Source organism: Ambystoma mexicanum, chromosome 6p, assembly GCF_040938575.1.
Source record: "Ambystoma mexicanum isolate Mex_15411 chromosome 6p, UKY_AmexF1_1, whole genome shotgun sequence".
NCBI lineage: Eukaryota > Metazoa > Chordata > Amphibia > Caudata > Ambystomatidae > Ambystoma > Ambystoma mexicanum.
The window spans coordinates 387095576-387115484 of record NC_090935.1 but is presented as its reverse complement, the minus strand read 5'-3'; the positions used below and the strand labels follow the sequence as shown (position 1 = coordinate 387115484).

The following is a 19909-nucleotide window of genomic DNA, read 5'->3' as shown; positions in this document are numbered from 1 at the left end:
ACTCCAGCTGAGTGATTTTGGTTCGTAACATGTGTTCAATAATGTTTCTCTCTTTTTTTCGATGCGCCTTCCCTTATCAGGATCCCTCTCCAGGTGGCTTTGGCAGCTTCCCATACAGTTTGCTTGGATACTTCGCCATTGTCGTTAGTGTCGAAAAACTGCATGATTTCAGACTCCATCTCAGCCTTAAAGGCCACGTCTTTCCAGAGGGTCTCATTGCATCGCCATTTTCCACTCTTGACAGGTAAGTTTGACCATTGGATGTCTGTGCGGACCATGTCATGGTCAGACCAAGAGGTCGAGGTAATCTCTGAATATGACACCATCTCTGCGAGCTCGTTAGTTACGTATAGGTAGTCTATTCTGGTGTATGTATTGTGGGGGGCGGAGTAGAAAGTGAAGCCTTGTTCGTCTGGGTGATGGTCTCTCCACACATCCCTCATGTTGTAAGTTTCCATCATGGTAGCAAGCCCTGTTTGGTCGGTTCTGTTGTTGAGTTTCACATTGGGGTTGCCGGGCTTACGGTCTCTGACAGGATCGGCCCATTGATTGAAATCGCCACCTCGAATGACATGGCCGGGCGCCTCGAGTAGAATCTTCGGGACAGTCTTAGTGAGGAATCTGGATTGACCTGTATTTGGGGAGTAGAGGGTCGCAATGGTTACATTTTCCCAATGTGGGCACTCACTAGAAGTGCTCTGCCCTCTACGTCGGACCATGACTTGGTGAGTTCAAATTCGGTGCCCTTTCTGATGAGGATTCTGACTCCCCCCTTTCGTAATGGACCGGAGCCCCAAAATTCTGTTCTGACCTGTTTCAGTAAGATTCGCCGTTCCGTGAATTTCATGTACTTGGTTTCTTGGAGGAGAAGAATATCAAGCTGGGCCCTGCGGAATTCTCTGGCCACTAGTGATCTTTTCGTCAGAGAATTAAGGCCTTTAACATTGAGTGTCCCTACTCTCAGGGGGGTGGCATGCCCCGCATCAATGTTTGCTGCCATTGATTGCGTTCAAAGGAAGACGACTACTATTGACTGCTCGTTGATGCATGTCTGCTCTAGATCCCACGCTGCATTGGTATGTATACGAGACGGTGAGTACTGCATTGATCATTACAAAGTTCTTTAACCAATCCTTGTATTTCCCCTTTTCTTTTCCCATTTCCGGTTGGTGGCGGTCGATCGTACCCGAGTAAGGACACCGAGTCGGTATCGAACCACCCATAGGGGCCGTTACATCGCGCCCCTTGTCCAAATATGACATCATTGTTTGAGTTGAGCCCTTTCATGGTCCCCCCCTAATTGTAGTCATTAGGGTTGCGGGGTTGTATCAATGTCAACACTTATATCATGTGCAATATAGTTCACTGCATTGGTTTGATCTTACCGATATTGTGAAATCTTCAGTTTTCCCCCTCTGGGGAAAGGTTGCCTCTTCGGAATTTCCGCGATCCCTTCACCCTCGTCCTCCGAGCGCCCTGAGTATGCCATTCTTGATCTTCTCTTTGTTTCTCGTCTCGATTAGGATCGCCGTCAGGGGGACCAAGAAGGTCGCAGATGCATTCTTTTATCTCCTTTTCGGATCTTAGTCTATGTCTGGTTAATTCGTATTCAAACGTTAGCGGTAAAGGGTAGCCCCACCTGTATCTGACATTTTTCTCCTTAAGTTTCTTAATGAGGGGGCAATACATCCTTCTGAGAGCCAGCGTCAGCGAAGATAAGTCCTGATAGATCGCAATCTGGGATTCTCCTAGTGTGATCATGTCACTTTTCCTGGCTTTTTCGAGGATTCGGGCCTTGTCCCGAAAGCGATGGAATCGGGCCAGGACTGATCGTGGTCCGCCCGAAGGGCCTCCCGCTCTGTGAATTTGTTCCGTGATTGGTTCGTCCACCTCATCATCAGCTGCGAGAAGCTTAATAATATTGTGTAGAGTTTCCTTGAGGTACGCCTCTGCTTCGCCTTCTCTTTCCGGAATACCAAAAATGCGGATATTGTTACGTCTCTCTCTGTTTTCTAGATCATCAAGCTTAAGCTTAAAGTCCTCTACTCGGCGTTCTAACTCCGTCATCCTATGATCGAGTTGTGTTTCGAGATTATCAATGGAGGCTTGATTGTTCTCCACTCCTTCGAGTCTATCCTCCATGCTGTCAAGCCGCTGCGTAATCCTGTCTATTTTGCCTCCTATGTTAGTGCCCAAGTTCTTTATTTCACCCAGAAGGGCAGCGATGTGTCCTTTTGTCGCAGACGCTAGATCATTCGCCGTGGTGGTGCTGTTCGCCATTGGGGGCTCGGAAGGTGCAGGTGAAGCAGGGGTGTAGGCGAAGTGCGACAGTCTGTGCTTAGCGATCATAGGTGTTTCCAATGGTTGGGTGGAACGGGCAGTGCGTGGGGGGAACAGGATGGTAATGGCTTCTGCTACTGGTACGTCGTAGCGAGCCCCAGCGTCGTAGGATTCCTTCGCAGAACGGTGTCCAAGGCTACCTTCTTCCAGTGGAGGTACGGTGGTGAGGGCGTATTGAAATAATGCGTCCCCTTAAGAGGTCGGCGGAAGGTTGGAGACCGCTGTTGCTGGATTACACGTGTCGTCATGGGTTCCCACTGTGGTCTGCTACCTCGTTCGTGTTACGTTTGGGCTGGCCTGGGTGTGGGTGTCTGCCGCACCGTCCAAGGTCCACACTGTGGCCTACTCCCCTGTTCGTGTCTGGGTGCGGCACCCGAGGGTCCGGGCGCAAGTGCATGCTTCTCCACTTGAGGTGCGTGGATAGGGCAGAGGACTACGCAGGTCCCTGATGACAGTCCCTGTGGAGCGAAGGGAGTCCAATAGAGGAGGCCGGTAGAAAGCGTTCACCCAGACCTCTACACACTTCACAACACGCGGGTGTCTAGGCCCATTCAACATTGAGGAGTGGGGTCCGTGGCGGTTGGCGACGGTACCTTTGCGTCTTGGAGTTCAGAGGGAGGCGATCTCCGTGCCACGTAATATGGCTCCGCGGCAGCTTCCCTCCGGAGAGTCGTGTCGGGGGGGATGGTGTTATAGAGGCCGGTAGATCTTCTGCGCGGCAACGTTCGGGGGTGCTGTCTCCGGGCACCGATGGTGTGGGCCCTCCCCTTCTCTTCGTATGGGCCAGAAGCTGGTCCCTGTCGGCGTTGTGCGACTCCGCGGGGCCTACACGTGGGGCCTCGGGTCTCGTTGACACGCTGCCGGCGCGTGTGGTGGCGTCGTCTCGAGGGCTCTTCTTCCTCTGGCTGTTTCAGGGGGTGCGGAGGTCCGTTTCTCCTCTGGATTTTTCCCAGGCTGAGGGGGGGTGTTCCGCCAACACTATCTCGTTGAATTTTCACTGGGGGGTACCAGGAAGAGGGGGCTCATCTCATCTTCCGGGGTGATGCTGACGGAGCTCACGCAGAGAGTGTGTTCATCTCTGCGCCCCCTGGTGGCCAGTCCCATCATGCTTTTTTTAAATGGGAAATTGAGCTCACGTAAAGCGCTCGGAGTTCGTCTCCCGTTTAAAAAAGAAGAATAACTATCCACACCTAGAATAGAGCACCGGGGTTGCAAAAAGCCACCACCCCCTCATAGATGGCAAACGACGGCCGGTAACTAACCTGAGTAGTCGCACTTAGGCCCGCCTAGGCTTGTGCTGGTGGGCCATTAGTGGCCCTGTTGCACTCACCAACATGAGGGTGAGAGCTATACTGGTAGGTTGCATGATACGTAAGTCAGGTTGAAGCAATGGCTTAACATACAACAAAAGAATGATTAAATAGTACACTCCTGAAAGGCCCTTGGTGTCTCCGCATTCAAATGTATGTAAGAAAATTCCTCTGTTACACGCAGTGAGAGCGGAAGCCCATTCCATAAAGTCAGAGTAAGAACCGAAAAGGAAGGGCCGCCTGCTAGAGAAATGCACGTTACCACCTGCATTGCCAGGGAGCGGGCCACATTACTGAATGAGCTGCTACCCAAAGCAGCATACACCTTTACCCTCATCCACCAAAGCAGCCAGCACAGCTTTCAAACCTTAAAAAGAAATGCAGACAAAGTAAGTCCATCTCACACCCATCCCAATCAAGCCAAAACGTTTCTGCCCTCGGGCCGACTTACACCATTTACGTTAAACCCCTCTCTGTCACCATAAAGGATCACGGTTGCATTTATGGGTCAATGTACCTATTCTTGAAATCCATTTTGCCACATTGCTTATATATTCAATTTGGTTGTAACTTGTTAGCTAAGAGTAGAATAGAGTTGATCAAAAAGAAAACAACTAGTCGATTCCCTTACTAGGCTAACAAAGTCATGCATCTGCTAGCTTTCGTGGGCTTAACCACTTCCTGAGGCAGGGATGAAGTGAACAATTTGAAAAACATTACACGCCTAGAGCTTAAATAGAGCTTAAATGGCCGTTCCAAGTATTCATTTTTCCTTTATCGTTGCCTGTCTGTGTCCCTGATTTGCAGTTTGCTCAGAAAGGCATGCATTAGGTGTTGAACACCCCACATATTGCAGTCTTCATGGTATGAGTGGTACACAGTGTTAAGTGGGGCAGGGGGCAGTGGAATTAAAGAGAGGGAAAATAATATAATAGAATACACCACGTAGCCCACCCTGTTAGAGTGCTTTCAGAAATGCCGGTGGGGATGGGATAGTCTCAGTCAAAGTAGGCGCAGTCCTGTTGAAGGTTTTCTTGAGCTCAGTGCCCTTTAGGAATTAAATGAGCGTCTGGAGGTGTAGGAGGTAGGAGTACAGAGAGTGAGGTACACTTTGGAGTGTGCCAGTGCAACAGGGGTTCAAGATGGAGAGGGAGAAGACTGGAGGGCCGCGAGAGGGGAACAGAGTTGGGAGGTAAAGCAGTTCTGGTGGTGAAAAGAGACAGAAGATCAGAGGAGAAGGAGAAGGGCGCAGAGGCAGGAGTGAGAGGAGCACGAGCTAGTAGAAAGAATAGTGTAGGTGAAAGAGAGGAACAAGGGTGACTAAAAGAGCAGTGAGGAAGGGAGAAACAGGAGCAAATGATGCAGAGGGTCGGAAAAGGAGGAGGGGAATGGCTGAAAAGGAGATTTGGGGGAGAGTAGGGTTAGGCGGAAAGTTGGGGTGAAGGAACAAGCAGCGCTGTAGAGTGGTGAGGTGGCCACTCGCGGGAGGAGAGTGAGAGAAAGGGCATGAGAAGAGAAGTATGTCGATAAAAGGAGAGGAAGAGAATGGGAGACCAGAGTAGATTAGAAGAGAGAAAAAGAGAATCCCAAATCTTCGGTCATGTCTAGATTCCGTGGGTGCTCTAGAGTGACTAGGTTGCTGCTAAAGGCCTAGAACAGTGGTGCACAACATGCGGCCCATGGATCGAATGTGGCCCTTTAGAAGGTGAAATCATCTCTGGCCTAACGTCAGTTACTAAGTCTCTCATGACAGATGTGTGAAGCCTCTGTGGTCCAGTGTGTGTCCTGGCATCCTGATACCTGCAGATTTATCTAAATACATGTTTCAGTCCGATAATACAAATAAATAAAAGCGATAATATCATTGAAATGTTATGTATCACTTTTACAGTAGAAACTTAATCAATGAAAAGTACACCTTAAAAACCCATTTTTTACCTGTAATTGGCGCACCAATGCCCCGACTACCCACTCCTTCCCATGGATAGTTCGGCCCTCCGTATGGGACTTCTGTTGTACATTCGCCACCCCACTACCACCCTCCCCCGCAAAACAAGTTGTGTATCTCTGGCCTAGAAGCTTATCCAATAGAGCCAGGCCAGCACATACAATGGAAGAAAGAATCCTGCTTCTCCCAGGGAGCACCAGCTGCTAAAGTGTTGGAGACCAGAGTCTGTTGAGGTGACCGCAAAGCACGAGCGGTGGCGGTGCCAGAATTTCTACACTTCCAAGCAGCCCAACATGGCATCCTGACTAGCCCAGTAAAGTCAGGAAAGGGGCTACAGTTTGCGTATAAAGAATTGCAGGGATGCGTAAATGCTCAGATATTGTGAATGGCTGCCACTAGGAAGGCAGAATTCCTGAGGGGGGGAAGGGCCAAGGACCCTGGTCCTAAGGAAAGGCGACCCTGTTACCAACATTCCTGAACACCATCCCATAGGCTAACTTCCTGTCGTAGCCAAAAAAGAGAAGTGAACCTTTGAGTTGTGTGTTTATCCAATGGCCGTGACAGTACACAAACACAGCAGCACAGAGTGCCAGCAGCAGAAACAAATGCGCGTGCAACAAAATGTATATGTCAGATGCTAGAGACGTAAGGGGAACCAGTGGCACAGGTAGTGTTGCACACAGTTCACCCAACATGAGTGGCATATACAAATGAAGTTTAGATATTGTGCTGTGAAAGCACGTTCCTTGCATCTTGTGCAACTGACATCCTGCACCAGACCCCAGAAGCATCCTGCCTTCACAGCACAAATGCAACTGGCGCCAAAGCAGTGCAGGCCAGATGGAAGTCCCTCTTACCTCCCTCCTTTCCAGTAACAAGCCAAAGGCATCGGCCTAACCACAAAACAGAAACCAGGTGCCCTTTTGCTGTGCCCCCCACCGGAGGCCCCCACTCCTCCTATCTACAAAGCACGGGAGGATAGCTCAGGGGCAAAGCGCTCGGCTGGAAAGCAAGACGACACAGAGCAACACAGGTTTGATCCCTGGGTCAGCGCTCTCTTGGTATTAAGCGCATTATAAATAACCAATTATAAATTATACAATCCAAAGGAATTAGAAATCAAATAAATGCTTCCTCACCCCTGTGACAAAAAACGGAATCCAGCATATTAAGAAGTCATACCTCATCTACCTGTGAAGTTAACACAATAACATGGTACAAGGGGGGTTGTTCTGACGACTGTATTTCTAAGGTCTACTTTCTAATTGCTATAAACCTAAAGTTATTCTGTCATGTAACATACATTCAAATACCTTTTATATGTAGTAGTACTCAAGCACGCAATTGAGAGTGACACAATAAGGCATACAATGCAGCTATTTGAACCCCTCGATCTCCAAAAATAAGTTACATATTATCCAGGGGTCAAGTCCTAACAATAAAAGTGGGGGACTCTTTAACTTACGTAGTGGAGTTTGATGTCACCAGAAATTAGCATATCCAGATGACATATGCAAATGTCATTCAATTGGCTTTCCAGAACAATACAAATTGCACAGAATGAATGGCATTTGCCTTTCATAAAATCCACAACCAACGAAAACAAAGGGGATATTTTCTTCTAATAGTGGTTGACGATGTTAAAAGGTGTGTATGTTTTAGACTCCAAGAATCAATACCAATGTTTGCCCTGGACCATGCAGTCCCCAAATATGTCATTTCAACTTTAGTTAGAGTGTATTTTTCATCAGGTTATATGGTGCAGTGGTGAAATGCCGGCCTGTGAACTTGGCGACTGCTGTTCGAATTCCCAGGTCGGCATAGATTCAAAGAAGACAGTCAAATGTTCTCATTTTACACACAACCACTCATATACTCAGGGGGACTGCGTCCACCCTCTGAAAAATAGTGTGTGTACCCTCGACTTGAGCCCTGCTTATGACAAAAGCATGTCCCACCTACAATCCTGCAAATGCAAGAAATATGCACTGCAGGGATAAACTTGAAGCTACAGATCGATCAGAAAAAATGAAACACCTGACGGATAAAATACAAAAGACAAGACCTTATAGAAGTGTGACGAGGGACATTTATGACCACGGAAACTCTGCCTTACACTAATATGAGCGGCTAGAAGAGGTAACAGGTGCATGCATCGGAAGCTATCCTACAATTTCTAAATATGAGAAATCAAATACTTAGAATTTCAGAACAAGCTCACAACATCAATGTTAAAAAGCAATGGCAATGCCAACAGTTTGGACGTTTGTGTAGGCATGGGAACAGTACTTGCCAGGCACAACGTAGTGGTATTAACCCTCCCATGGATGGTAACCGGTGCAAAATGGTGTGAGTACCTGGGCATCTAATAGCAGTGCCTGGCAAATGCCTAATATTTATAAACAAGCCAAAACTGTTGGCTTTTCCAATGCTTGTTTTTAACGGGACTTCATTGAAGGATATGCAGGTTTATAAAATCAAGGGGCTGAAGGCAGACCTGGTAAGACATTTTTATTAGTAGTTTTACAACTCCAATTCAGTCATTAACTCTCAGAAGACCGCTTTTAAAAAACACTGGCAAGCACTTCTTGTCCAAAGTTTTATGGTAAGGCTTGATTAAAGTGAGCTCAAAGATTTCCCATGATGAGGTGGTTTGGGCTGGGAGGTGCAAGAACTGGCGGGAATGGCCATAGGGATTAGCATGGTCATGGGCAATCAATGGGTGGGCACATAACCAAACAACACCTACATGCTCTGTGTCCCTCCTAATATACCCTTCCTCCCTATCTGCGTTCTAATGCAATACTTTTTGCTTATAGGTGTCGCAAGGACACTGTATAGCCCAAACTAAAAATCATATGAAGTTCCCTGAGACAATTTTGTAAAATCAATGAGTCATTCACCACTCTTCAACCATTAACTATGAGTTTTGTTTATACCATTGCAGACTCAAAGCATTCATGAAGAGGTCTATTTACTAAACATCTAGCACTGAATAAGGGTGGGGTTAGTGATATTATAGGTCTAGCTGGAAACTGTACAATGCTCACAATGTTTAGTTAGTTTAGTTTATTATTTGTATAGCGCCGCCTGGCCCTAGGGCATCCAGGCGCTTGCGATGAATACAACAAGAATAATACAACAGAAATGTACAAACCGATTACATATTTACAAATTTACAGTCTTGGTGCATGCTAGTAAGGTAGGGCTAGGCAGTTTACGTTTCTTTGGATAGAAGCCAAGTTTTGGTGTTGTGTCTAAATCTGTGAAAGGAAGGTTCTGATCTCAGCTCGAGTGGAAGTGAATTCCAAAGTTTGGAGGCAAGCACGGGGAAGCTGGAGCCACCTGCTTTTTGGAGCTTAAATCTTGGGATATTTAAGCAATGTGTTTGAGCTGATCTGGTAGGGCGCGCTGGGGTGTGGTGATTGAGAATGTCGGATAGGTATCTGGGTGCTTGGTTAGCTAGGCATTTGTGTGTGAGTGAGATGGTTTTATATTCAATTCTTTGTGGTATGGATAGCCAATGGCAGGTGCGTCTGGCGTCCGAAATGTGTTCATGTTTGGGTATGTTCAGGGCTGCTCGCAAGGCGTTGTTTTGTATGACTTGTAGTTTGTTGATGTTTTTCTGACTGGTTCCCAAGTATAACGCATTGCAGTAGTCAACTTTGGAAAGGACTAGCGCTCTGGCTAAGGTGATGCAGTTGGATGGTGAGAGGTAAGGTCTGCTGGCATTGATGAGTTTACAGGTGTAAGCAGTGGCTGATGAGATGGAATTGATCTGTCTTGTCAGTGTGAGGGAGGAGTCGAGGTAGATTCCTAGGGTTTTGACGCTGTTAGAGACGATGATGTTATTGCCGTCTATAGTGAATGCTTGATAGAGTTTGTCGAGTTTATTAAGTCTGGGTTGGGAACCTAGGAGAAGAAGTTCGGTCTTGTCGTCATTGAGGCATAGGCCATGCTTGGCCATCCATTCTTGGATAATGGAATAAATGTTGTTGAGAGCAGTGAGGTCGGTGGAGTAGTCGCCTGTTAAAGGGATCAGTATTTGGGTGTCATCTGCGTAGTTGGTGTAGATGACACCCAAGCGGTCCAATATGTCAAAGAGGGGTTTCGTGAACACATTATATAGAGTGGGGGAGACGCAGGAGCCCTGGGGGACACCGCAAGTGACTGGGGCTGGGATGGCAGAGGCTGTGGGTGCGTAGACTCTCATGGATCTGTTGTTAAGGAAGGAATGGATCCATGCGTTGGCGTTATCTGAAAATTTGGCTGCTGAGGATAGATGTTTGCAGAGGATGTCGTGGTTGACCAGGTCGAAGGCGGCCGATAAGTCAAGAAGGAGTAGGATGGCTAGTTTACCATTGTCTTTAATGTTGTCCATCTGTATCTTGAGGTCAATCAGGGCTGTCTCAGTGCCGTGTTTGGGGCGGAATCCTGATTGTCTGAGTCCTAGTAAGTTATTTTTCTCAAGGTGGTTCTGTATCTGAAGATAGGCAGCTCTGTCGAGGATTTTTAGTAGGAAGGGTACGGTCGTAATGGGTCTATAGTTGGTGGGGACATTAGGGTCAAGGGTGGGCTTCTTAAGTAAAGGAAGAACCCAGGAGTCCTTGAGGTTGTTGGGCACTATGTTGGAGGTGAAAGATGAGTTGATGAGGGAAGTGATGAAGGGAGCAAGTTGTTTGGCTGCATCTTCAATGACTGGGGCTGGGCAGGTATCGCCTTGGCATTTGGACGGTTTAAGAGAGTAGATTATTTCTTCAACCTCTTTGATGGTTATGGTGGAAAACTCAAAGAGGTTATTGTCATCATTTTGGGGGGTGGTGTGGGTGTGTGTAGAGGGGGTGGTGTTATCAGTGAGGGTGAGGCTTTCTTTCTTTGTCAGGATTTTGGCTTGTAGTGTGGCAATTTTGCCTAGGAGTGCTTCCTGGATGCTCGTGCACCAGTGGATGTCTTTGTTACAAGTGTCTGGAGTGGGGGAGGGTGATTCGAGTTCTCTCAGGATATTGAAGAGCTCTTTGGTATTAGATTTGGCGTTGCTGATTCTTTCATTGTACATGTTTTTTTTAGACTGGATGATGGCTGATTTATAGATGTTTGATGCCAGTGCGTAAGATGTCTTATTAATAGTGGATGGTGACTGTTTCCATGCTAATTCAGCTTGTCTTTTGGATTTGCGGAGTGTTTTTAGTTTGGGGGTGAACCAAGAATTGAGGTGTGCTCGTGGTTTGGCTTTCCGAAGCTTGAGTGGTGCTATGGTGTTTATGGCCTTAAGGATAGTTGTGTTGTATAACTCTACTAGTTCAGTAGGGTTGGTCATGGTGGGTGAGAAGTCGATGATGGGTTGGAGTAACGGGAGGAGTTTCTCTAGTGTGATATTTTTGTTGTTTCTTGTGAGTGTGGGTGGGGCATTGGAGGAAGGCCCTGGTGTTTGAGTGCCTTTGTTGATGGTGAAGGTAATAAGGTGGTGATCAGTCCAAGCGCATGGAGTGTTGGAAAGGATGGTAGTGTTCAGTTGAGGTCAGCTATCCAGTCAAGGATGCGGCCTTTGTTGTGTGTGGGTTGTGTGATATGGTGGGTGAGTCCTAATTCTGAAATTGTGTTGGCGACAGTGTGAGCTTTGTCATCTTTCTCATCATTGAGACCTAGATTAAAGTCTCCTAGGATGAGTAGTCGAGAGTTAGGTTTGATATTGTCAGAGAGTAAAAGGGTTATGTCGTCATTAAAGGATAGTATAGGGCCTGGCGGTCTGTAAATGAGGTGGATGGTGATAGTGCTTGTGTGCGTTGTGTATAGTTTGAGGGTGAGTAGTTCCGCTGATGGCAGTGATTGGTTTTGTATGTGTCTTATGTTGATGGAGCTTTTTGCAATAATGGCTACTCCACCACCTTTAGCTGTTTGTCTGTCTGCACGGTAGATGGTATAGTCATTGGGTATAGCAAGTGATAGAGAGGGGCCAGACGCTGGGTGGAGCCAGGTCTCTGTAATAGCTATGAAGTCGAGATCATTGAAGGAAATAATGTCGGCTATGTCTAGGGCATGGGCGACTACAGATCTCGCATTGATGAGTGCACCTTTGATGGTTTCGGTGGTGATGCATGATTTTTTGATGTGGGTGCGGGGGGAGGGTGCATTCAGGCTGTGTGATATCTGGTCTGACGGAAGTGTAGGGCGTGTGCAGGGAGGGTTCTCGTAGAGTAGGACTAAAACAGGAATCTTTTAAATTAATATTGGAGAGTTACAGCAATTACAGGCCTACACAGACTATATACATCCTGGACAGTTATATTTTTTGTTTATGATTGAAAGTGCCTTGTTACAAAAAGGCCCTTAAGGAGTAGCTTACAGTAATGTCTGGGTGCAGTCAAATTATAGGGCATTATCACCCAATAACCGAATTTACTGCATGCTTAGGCTGACGCCCAAACGTAATGACTACACTTGTATTTCAAAGTTTGCCAAGGGGAGATCGCCTGTGTTTAGAAATAGTCCCTGTGTGGACTGCTCAGAACACAGGGACACTCCGTGCTATGCACTCCCTTCCCCCGGCACACCCTTTTCCCACACCACCTTGCCTAATACCCCTGTGGAGCCCCTACTCTTGGCGATAAGACTAGAATTCATAACTGGTGCCATGGAAAGAGAAATGGGACTCTGTATGGCATTCCATTCGCTCCTTTATGGTGGCCATTTTGTTTTGTAGTTTATTTTGGTGGGGTATGTGTGCGCTTCCCTCACAAAACATTTGTCCATCGAAAAAATGACCACTCGCACACTGGATGGGGCACTAATAGAGAATAACCGCCCTCACTTTAGGGAACGGCCCCCACTTCACTTGAACCCTTGCCTCCGGCTGGTGGGGCATTATCTTCAAAAATCTACAGATTTTGAACAGAAAACATTTGCTACATTTATGCTGAAGTAAAATAGCATTTTGGTTTTGGGCCATTAATTAAGAAGCTACTGCATGTGCTATATTCCAGAGAAAAAAGCGCACCGATAAGCTGAATGCCAACTATGAAAAGGCATAAGCATGGCACTATGCCATAATGATTTCAGCATGTCCTTTCTAGGTCTGCTCCGCATACTTGAACCTATAGAAGGAGTGCCAGTAACCTACTTGTGGCCACTGCTGTGCCATCGCCTTCGTTTCTAGGTGGTCGATTCCTTGGGTGCCCTCTCACTACATTTTATAGGGCCCTCATCTTTTCGTTTTACAGCAGTTGTCCTCTTGAGAGTGTTAAATGTGGGTATGGAAATATTCTTCATCGGTTCCTTTCTCACTCAACTAAGAGTCTCTAGTTTCTCTTCGTGGATCAGAGCATCAGAAATCTTATAGACTTTGTTATTATGTTGAGAAAACGGCTGCTTGTCACTGAGACCTAACACTTCCAGTCCTGGGCATTCAATTTACAAATCAGTGCATTCTGGGAGTCGTGGTCCTGTTATGTGGTCACCAATTAGGTGGCCAATTAGCAATGCACGAAATGGAATGCAAGACAACTCTCACACCTAAGTGCTTCCTAGAGAGAGCACAAGGGTCCATTCCTGCAGAGTGGTAGGGGTGAGAGTCCCACTTCCCTGCTGCCTGTAGGGAGGAAGAGCAGCCTCTCAGATGGCTCTGGATGAAGACTTCAAAGTCCATGCGGGTGAAATGTTCTTTAAGCAGGTCCCTTGACATGGGGCAGTGTCCATAGAGGCTCTGAGCATCATGGGTCATCTCAATTGATTGATTTGGGCTAATCAAACAGGGTACAGTGCTGTGTAAAGGAAACCCAGGACTGGAAGCACGGAGTCCAGAGGACATGGCGGCTCCTGGTTACGTGATCACTCCTGTCATTCTGCCTGTTCATTGTTGCATGTGTTATGCTGAGATTAAAAAACATTTAATGTTTCAGAAATAATAGTCGTTGTGTCTGAAAAACGAGGAGCACTCAAAACACACATTGTGGTCATTTTTTAGGTGTCATTTTTCACTTGCAGTAAAGTCCAGTTGTGTTTCCAGAATAACCACAATTAACACACCTGAGAAACATTTACATTAATTGTTGATCGTTCGGTACACCCAGAAAGAATTTAACAATTGTTTGGGTCAACGTTCCATGCCCTGATTGCATCCGGGTCATTAGCGAGTAATGAGAGAAGCAGCACCCCCGCTCATTCTACTGTCCTAAGTATTGTGTCTGCGCCTCGTTCAACAACTAATGATTTGTCATTTTCTTTCCAAATGAATAGGAAAGTAACGATATCCTCTTAGTGGATCTTAACACTGAAATCGACAGCAATCAGAACTGTGTAAAAGGAAATCCTTTCTTGCAGAATGGACCCGCCACCGCTTGTTCTTCTCTTCCACGGCCAAAGCCGCAGTCACCTTTCTCCCCTGAAAACCCTTTTTCTACCAATCTCAACTTCTTTCCTACTCCCAACCCTGATCCTTTTAGCGATGATCCTTTCACAGCACCTGACCAATCGCCATACTCTTCTTCACTTGATTCTTTCAAATCAACCAATCAGAACAAAGACAACTTGAATAGATCTTTAAATGGCTCCGTGAGCAATGGCGCCCTGAATGGAGATATTGACTATTTTGGTCAACAGTTTGAACAGATTTCGAACAGAGTTGTCAAACAGGACCCCAAGGCAGGCCAGTGGCCTTTTGTGAGCAATGTAACCCCGACAGCAGCAAGGACAGAGAACGGGGTGCCGCAGAAAGAGCAGAATGGTTTTGTGACGAAAGCCACTCAAAACCCATTTGTGGAAGCCTCAGGCAAAGGACTGCCCGTGCAGAATGGCGTGAAACCGGACACCAATGGCAATCCCAGCCCCATGGCCGACCCTGCCCAGCCCCTCTCCTGTGACCCCATTGCCATTAGCCCTCCGCCACAGAGCTCCAAGCCAGGAAGAGGCAGGCGAAGTGCCAAGGTGATATGTTTAAGTGTTGTATACCAATGCATGCGCATTAAAGGCCTATTAGGTGACGGGTGTCTCTCCCCCTCCTCTATCCGTAGTTCTCCCCGGGGAATGTAGGGGAACCGAGAACTAATGTCCTCCTGTCTCTTGGTTCAAGGTCATCTTATTGCAAGTGTGATTTTCACCTCATGCATCCCTTTCCACTCTGAATGCGCCCTTCTGCTTGCATGTGCATGCTGCTTGCCATTTATGACTAACACTAATCCAGCCTTCTCTGTTCTCTTCATGCTGCCATAGTCCTGTAAATGTGGTAAGTATTTGAACCCTAGCCTAGGCTCCTGTACACTGCAGGCACCGTGTTGCCACAATATGTTCAGTAAGACTCTCTACGAGATGATGTGCAAGGCAAACATTTCAAGATGAGGATGTGTGGTTGTTCTTTAAAGTTGTAATTTTGTTGTTGTGTTTGCCAAGTTTGTCTGATAATAGTTAGACAGAATCTGCTTGATTGCAAAGATTAACTATACTTAGGGAACATCTTTGGAACAGATTTCACATGGGACCGGGTACAGGAGGATTGCGCCTGCCACATCCTGCACAACAAAACTAGGGCGAGTCCCTCCAATCAAGTGCGCAGAACCATCACTGGAAATTGCGTCTGTGATTTTGTCAGCCAGAATGGAGGAATAGGTGTTGCGTTCTGCTCAATCTGATGGATTGTAACTCCCCTGAGACAACATCTTTCTCCACCATTGTTCTAGACCCTGCATTCTCCCTGCTTCTCTCCCTGTGCCTTCCCCCACATCAAACACTTCACCCACTCAACTGACCTCCAGTGTTGTGCACCGCTTCCCAACCACGTCTTATCATGATCGATTTTTTTAGGATTTCCATCCTTTTCCTGCTGCTATTACCAACCATTTTGTTTTGTAGTTTTTTTTATTTAAAAAAACAAAATCACAATTTGCACCCCGGATAAAGTCACTGGGGTGCTCATGTTGACAATGCATTCCAGGCAGACTGTCCCCTGCCAATAGTAGCCCACAGCCCCCGGTAAGACCCGCGCTGCACTCTGGCCAATACCAGTACAGTGGGCAGTTAGTATGTGAGACAGCCCTTGTGGAACATCGTTTTTGCCTCATTATTAAAATGTTGTGAATTCCCACCATTACAGCAGCTTGACATGAAGATAGTTGGTTTTTTATTTGTAATGCTGTTGCTGTCCTGTGCTATGTTGGATGAAGTGAGCTGAGTCAGCAAGACAACTGACAAAAAAGGATGCTTCAAATGGTTTCAGCCTGCCATCATGAGATAAGGAACTGGTAGCTAGCTACCGCTGTGTTAGGACTGCTTTTCTAAAGTCCAACTAAGGGCTTCATAAAATCATACATCTGAGACAGTACATAAGCTCCGGTTTTAGTATAAGGCTGTACCACCTCAGAATGTTGGTAGCATGGACAGAGCAGGCAGGCTTATTTTAGGAGGGAGAGAGGGCTGTAGCTTGGTACAAGGAATTTGTAGCATACATATGCTTCAAAGAAACACTGAAACACTATGTATTGTAAAAATAAAGGGTTATATTTAAATATAAGTAGGCCAAGATAAAACTTGGGTAAGTACTATAAGATATTATATAAACACAATTGTAAAATCCAACTCAATATTTATGATTCACAAACCTAAGTATAACCTTATTTAGAGCACAATCAACAGTCAAGGTGTGTCAAACCTACAACACATTATGGATGGCAGTCACCTATTCTTGGGGTGTAAAACCAGGTAGTATATACTTTTAGAATACAATCAGTAATTCAAGGGTAGTTGACCTGGTCAGTCATGCAGTGACACTCAGTTATAGACATCACATAATAAACCAACCCACTTACAAGTATACACCATGTAACAGATATTTCTTTGTACAACACAGTTCAGAGCTAGTAAAGCAACTCGTATACTTTCCGCAGGGGCCCTAAGCTACTCAATAAGTATGAACACTCAATAACAATTTTAGAATGCACTAAGCAATTCAGGGAAAGCAAAACCCAATAACACTTTAAGAAACACACTATGCAATTCAAGGTAAGTAATTGACCTATTGGTACATAACTATCCGCTACCTAATAGCTAATTGTACTCAGTATACTTTTAAGAAGTGTATAATACAGTTTTTAAAATAAGTAAGAACTTTATGAAAACTTTTTTAGAATAGCACCAAAACAATGCAGGGAAGCACAACCCAGTGTTATAAGTTTAGAAGAGCAGCAGCTATTCAAGGTAAGTAAGACATGTATACTTTTAAGAGGGGCTACCAGCATGAACTCAAATACTGTTTTAGATTTGTATAAATCATATCAGGGAAAGCCCAACCCACTGGTACAAGTTCAGAAAGACTCAATGTATTTCAAGGTAGGTAAACCCTATTGGTAAGCTTTTACAATCATTCAGTTAAGAGTAATAAAGCATCACCAATACCTATTACTTTTCAGAATGGGGAAAACACCATTTAAAGTTAGTAAAGCAATGTGTATACTTTTACATGTGAATACTTAAATAGTAGTGGCTCGCACCCACAATTGTTACAGGAAAATGACAGTAATGACAGTTCCACTGTATAACTAGTAGTGGGTTGCACTAGCAAGTGTTACAATTACAACACTAACTGATAAGTACTATTATGTTATGTTTTTGGGCATTTGAATAGCACCTTTTACCACTGGTATGATTCCAAAGGGCTTTGGATTTAACACCCTCATGGATCGCAGTCAGGGCTGTGGAGAGAGTAATGTAGAAAAACGTGCTTGGGTGCACTCTGTATGTGTGCAGCCAGTGCAATAGGTTGTGTGTAGCTGCATCCTAGTGCTAGGTGTGATGCAGTGGTTGTGTGAGGTCAGTAGAATATGTGCAGCGAGACCAATGGACTTGGGTATCTGCATTCTAGCGGTGCTGATGTTTGAGTCATCAAAGTCTTTCAATAGTTTATAGCATGAGTTTTCTCAGAGGCAAAAGAGGGGCCATAGTGGTCTAGGGGCCAGCTGTAGGCAAGCCAGGATAGGGTTGAGTTGCAGGAAAGTCAGAGTTCCAGAGGATATCTTCTTTAACAATTAAGTATTAGCTTCAGAGTTAGTTAAAATTGTTCAGAGAGTTCAGATAAGGCTCTCTATATGCATTCCAGAATTAGGCCTTGGCAAGTGGTTTGGGCAAACTCCCAACTAAACGAATCACCCACGTAGCCTCAGAGCATGCACACCAGACTTAAGGTAAGTATTATTCAAGCCCACAGGGGACCTTAGGAAAAAAAGTGAATGCCTTTAGGATCCAGCAGCACAGGACCTGGTCCCTGGATTCTTGGTCTGTAGACAAAGAATTGGATGGAACTTGCAGCAGCAGTCATCAGAGGAGGCGTCCAGCAAAGGTTTCTTCATGGAGTGTGGGACTTGGTTCCTTTCAGGCAAGGTGAAAGACAAAGAGCTGCAGAGCCTTGGACACCTCCCTCACTTCCTGCCCTCTCAGATACTGTGGAGTTAGGCTCCACAGTATCTGAGAGGGCAGGAAGTGAGGGAGGTGTCCAAGGCTCTGCAGCTCTTTGTACAAAGTATTTCCACGAAGATAAAACTTCCACTGAGGTTGTTCGCAGCTAGATTGGCAGGGGAAGACTTCAGAAACAACAATCAAATAAGGAATGGCAAAAAAGAAGGAGCCCACCATTCAAGCAGAATGGTGGCCGTGCTGCGCATTCCAGAGACTGATTTAACAGCCTGCGAGTAACAAGACAAAAAAGTCACTAAGGTAAAACCACTGCCACCATCCATTCAGATAAACTTGCAATTGTAACAAAAATGTTACAGGTAAGTGACAAAGAGGATACATTGTTTCCCCCCAGCACTCCATATAAGGTGAGGTGTGCTGGTTCACTACATAAAATATAAAGGGGATGAAAACCCCTCTTTAACTGCAGTTCATCCAAGTACATTAAAGGGAAATTAACAGGGACGCACAAAGGGGCAAACCAGCCTAAGCCCAAAAGTTATAGGAAACTATAACCCCGATCACACTGTGGAGAGGCATACAAATGTCACCCATAAAAAGGGTAAAAGACTAGGTCAGAAGGGAAAAAGATTCCCCTTCACCTAGGGAAAATAATGACCAAGTCCAAGAAAAAAAGGTATGTGGTTGACACAGGTCAGGAAGATTTATCATAATTATGAAAATCTTACCTAACACGCTGCACTCCAGCTTCCTCTGCCAAATACTAAACCAACTGTTTACCCCTCTTTGTTTAATGAAGGTGTAAGGGATGGCGGATTCAAAGCTACCCCCAGCAAAGTCAGCAACCACCTGGCAGTGCATGTAATCCATACGAGAAAGTGCTAATGTTATATTGATGACTGCTTGAAGGCCACGGTTTGTGGTACAAACACCTCTTCAGGCAGTGATTCTGCATGACAGTCTGGCGGCATTGCAGAGACCAGGCAGAAGCACTGTTTCCACCACATCGCTTACCGTGGGGCCTAAATGTACATTGAAATTGTTTATCTCCAGTACAGTTTATATGATTTGCTTTTGTGGCGGAGTAAACCCACCGATGAAAATGAGAAAACAGGAGCATGGCCCAATCGTTTAAATGAATTTTGATGTGTTAAAGCAAGTATCCATCATAAGTACAAACAAAAAGTAAAGACTGATGCATAAGTAATTAGGTGGAAGGATGCCTCCTATGCAATGAATATCATCTTCAGAGAGCGGATTCAACACCAAATGTTTGAGAAGGGATAGAAAGAGCTAGTAGAGATCTTGGAAAAATGGAAAACGGATGGTGAAATGGGAAACTAGAGGTCTGTTGGTATCTAAGGACATCCCAGGTACTATACGTAGGTTTAGAATGTTTATATTAGCAAATCATGTTATAGTCTTAAAGATATAAGCAATGTGATTCAAAATGAAATCATGTTATTATGTAATTGAAAGTACAATTCTTTCAATCCAATATTTCATAATTAATTAACCAAAAGTGTGCCTTTTCATCACATATGCCAAGTGTGAGAACCTGAAGGTGCTCTGACTTCTACTCCCCATGGATCTTCTGTTCAGGTGGCCAGGGAAGTGCCATCACTTTTGGATCCCAACCCTGAGGGTGGATAAGCAAGGGAGGATCATCTGGGTAGAGGGTCCTTGGGGACTGGAGAGAGGGTACCCAAAGGCGAGACATGGTATCCCCCTTTCCTGATAAGGATCTAGCCTCCCCTCCCTTAGCCTTTATGGGCTATTGCCGATCTTATCTATTATAGCTTTCCCTTAAGTACTGAGAAGACTAAGAAGCAACTAGGAGTAGTGCAGATTTCCTATTTAAAACACCACTCCAGTACTGGGATGAAGACGGGTGACCTGAAGGCATATGGCTGTGAAG

At 45.6% G+C, this 19909-nt stretch overlaps 1 protein-coding gene across 12 annotated transcripts in view; it reads left to right on the top strand.

Moving 5' to 3' along the window:
• DAB2 (DAB adaptor protein 2) overlaps positions 1-19909 on the top strand; it is a 408449-nt gene that overhangs the window by 319999 nt on the left and 68541 nt on the right. For 8 of the 12 annotated variants that reach the window (XM_069627176.1, XM_069627172.1, XM_069627174.1 and 5 more), the window contains exon 10: positions 13831-14517. The exons of the other annotated variants lie outside the window; for them this stretch is intronic. In XM_069627176.1, coding sequence (XP_069483277.1) covers positions 13831-14517 — 687 coding nt within the window. The remainder of the gene's footprint in view (positions 1-13830; positions 14518-19909) is intronic. 12 annotated transcript variants of the gene reach the window in all.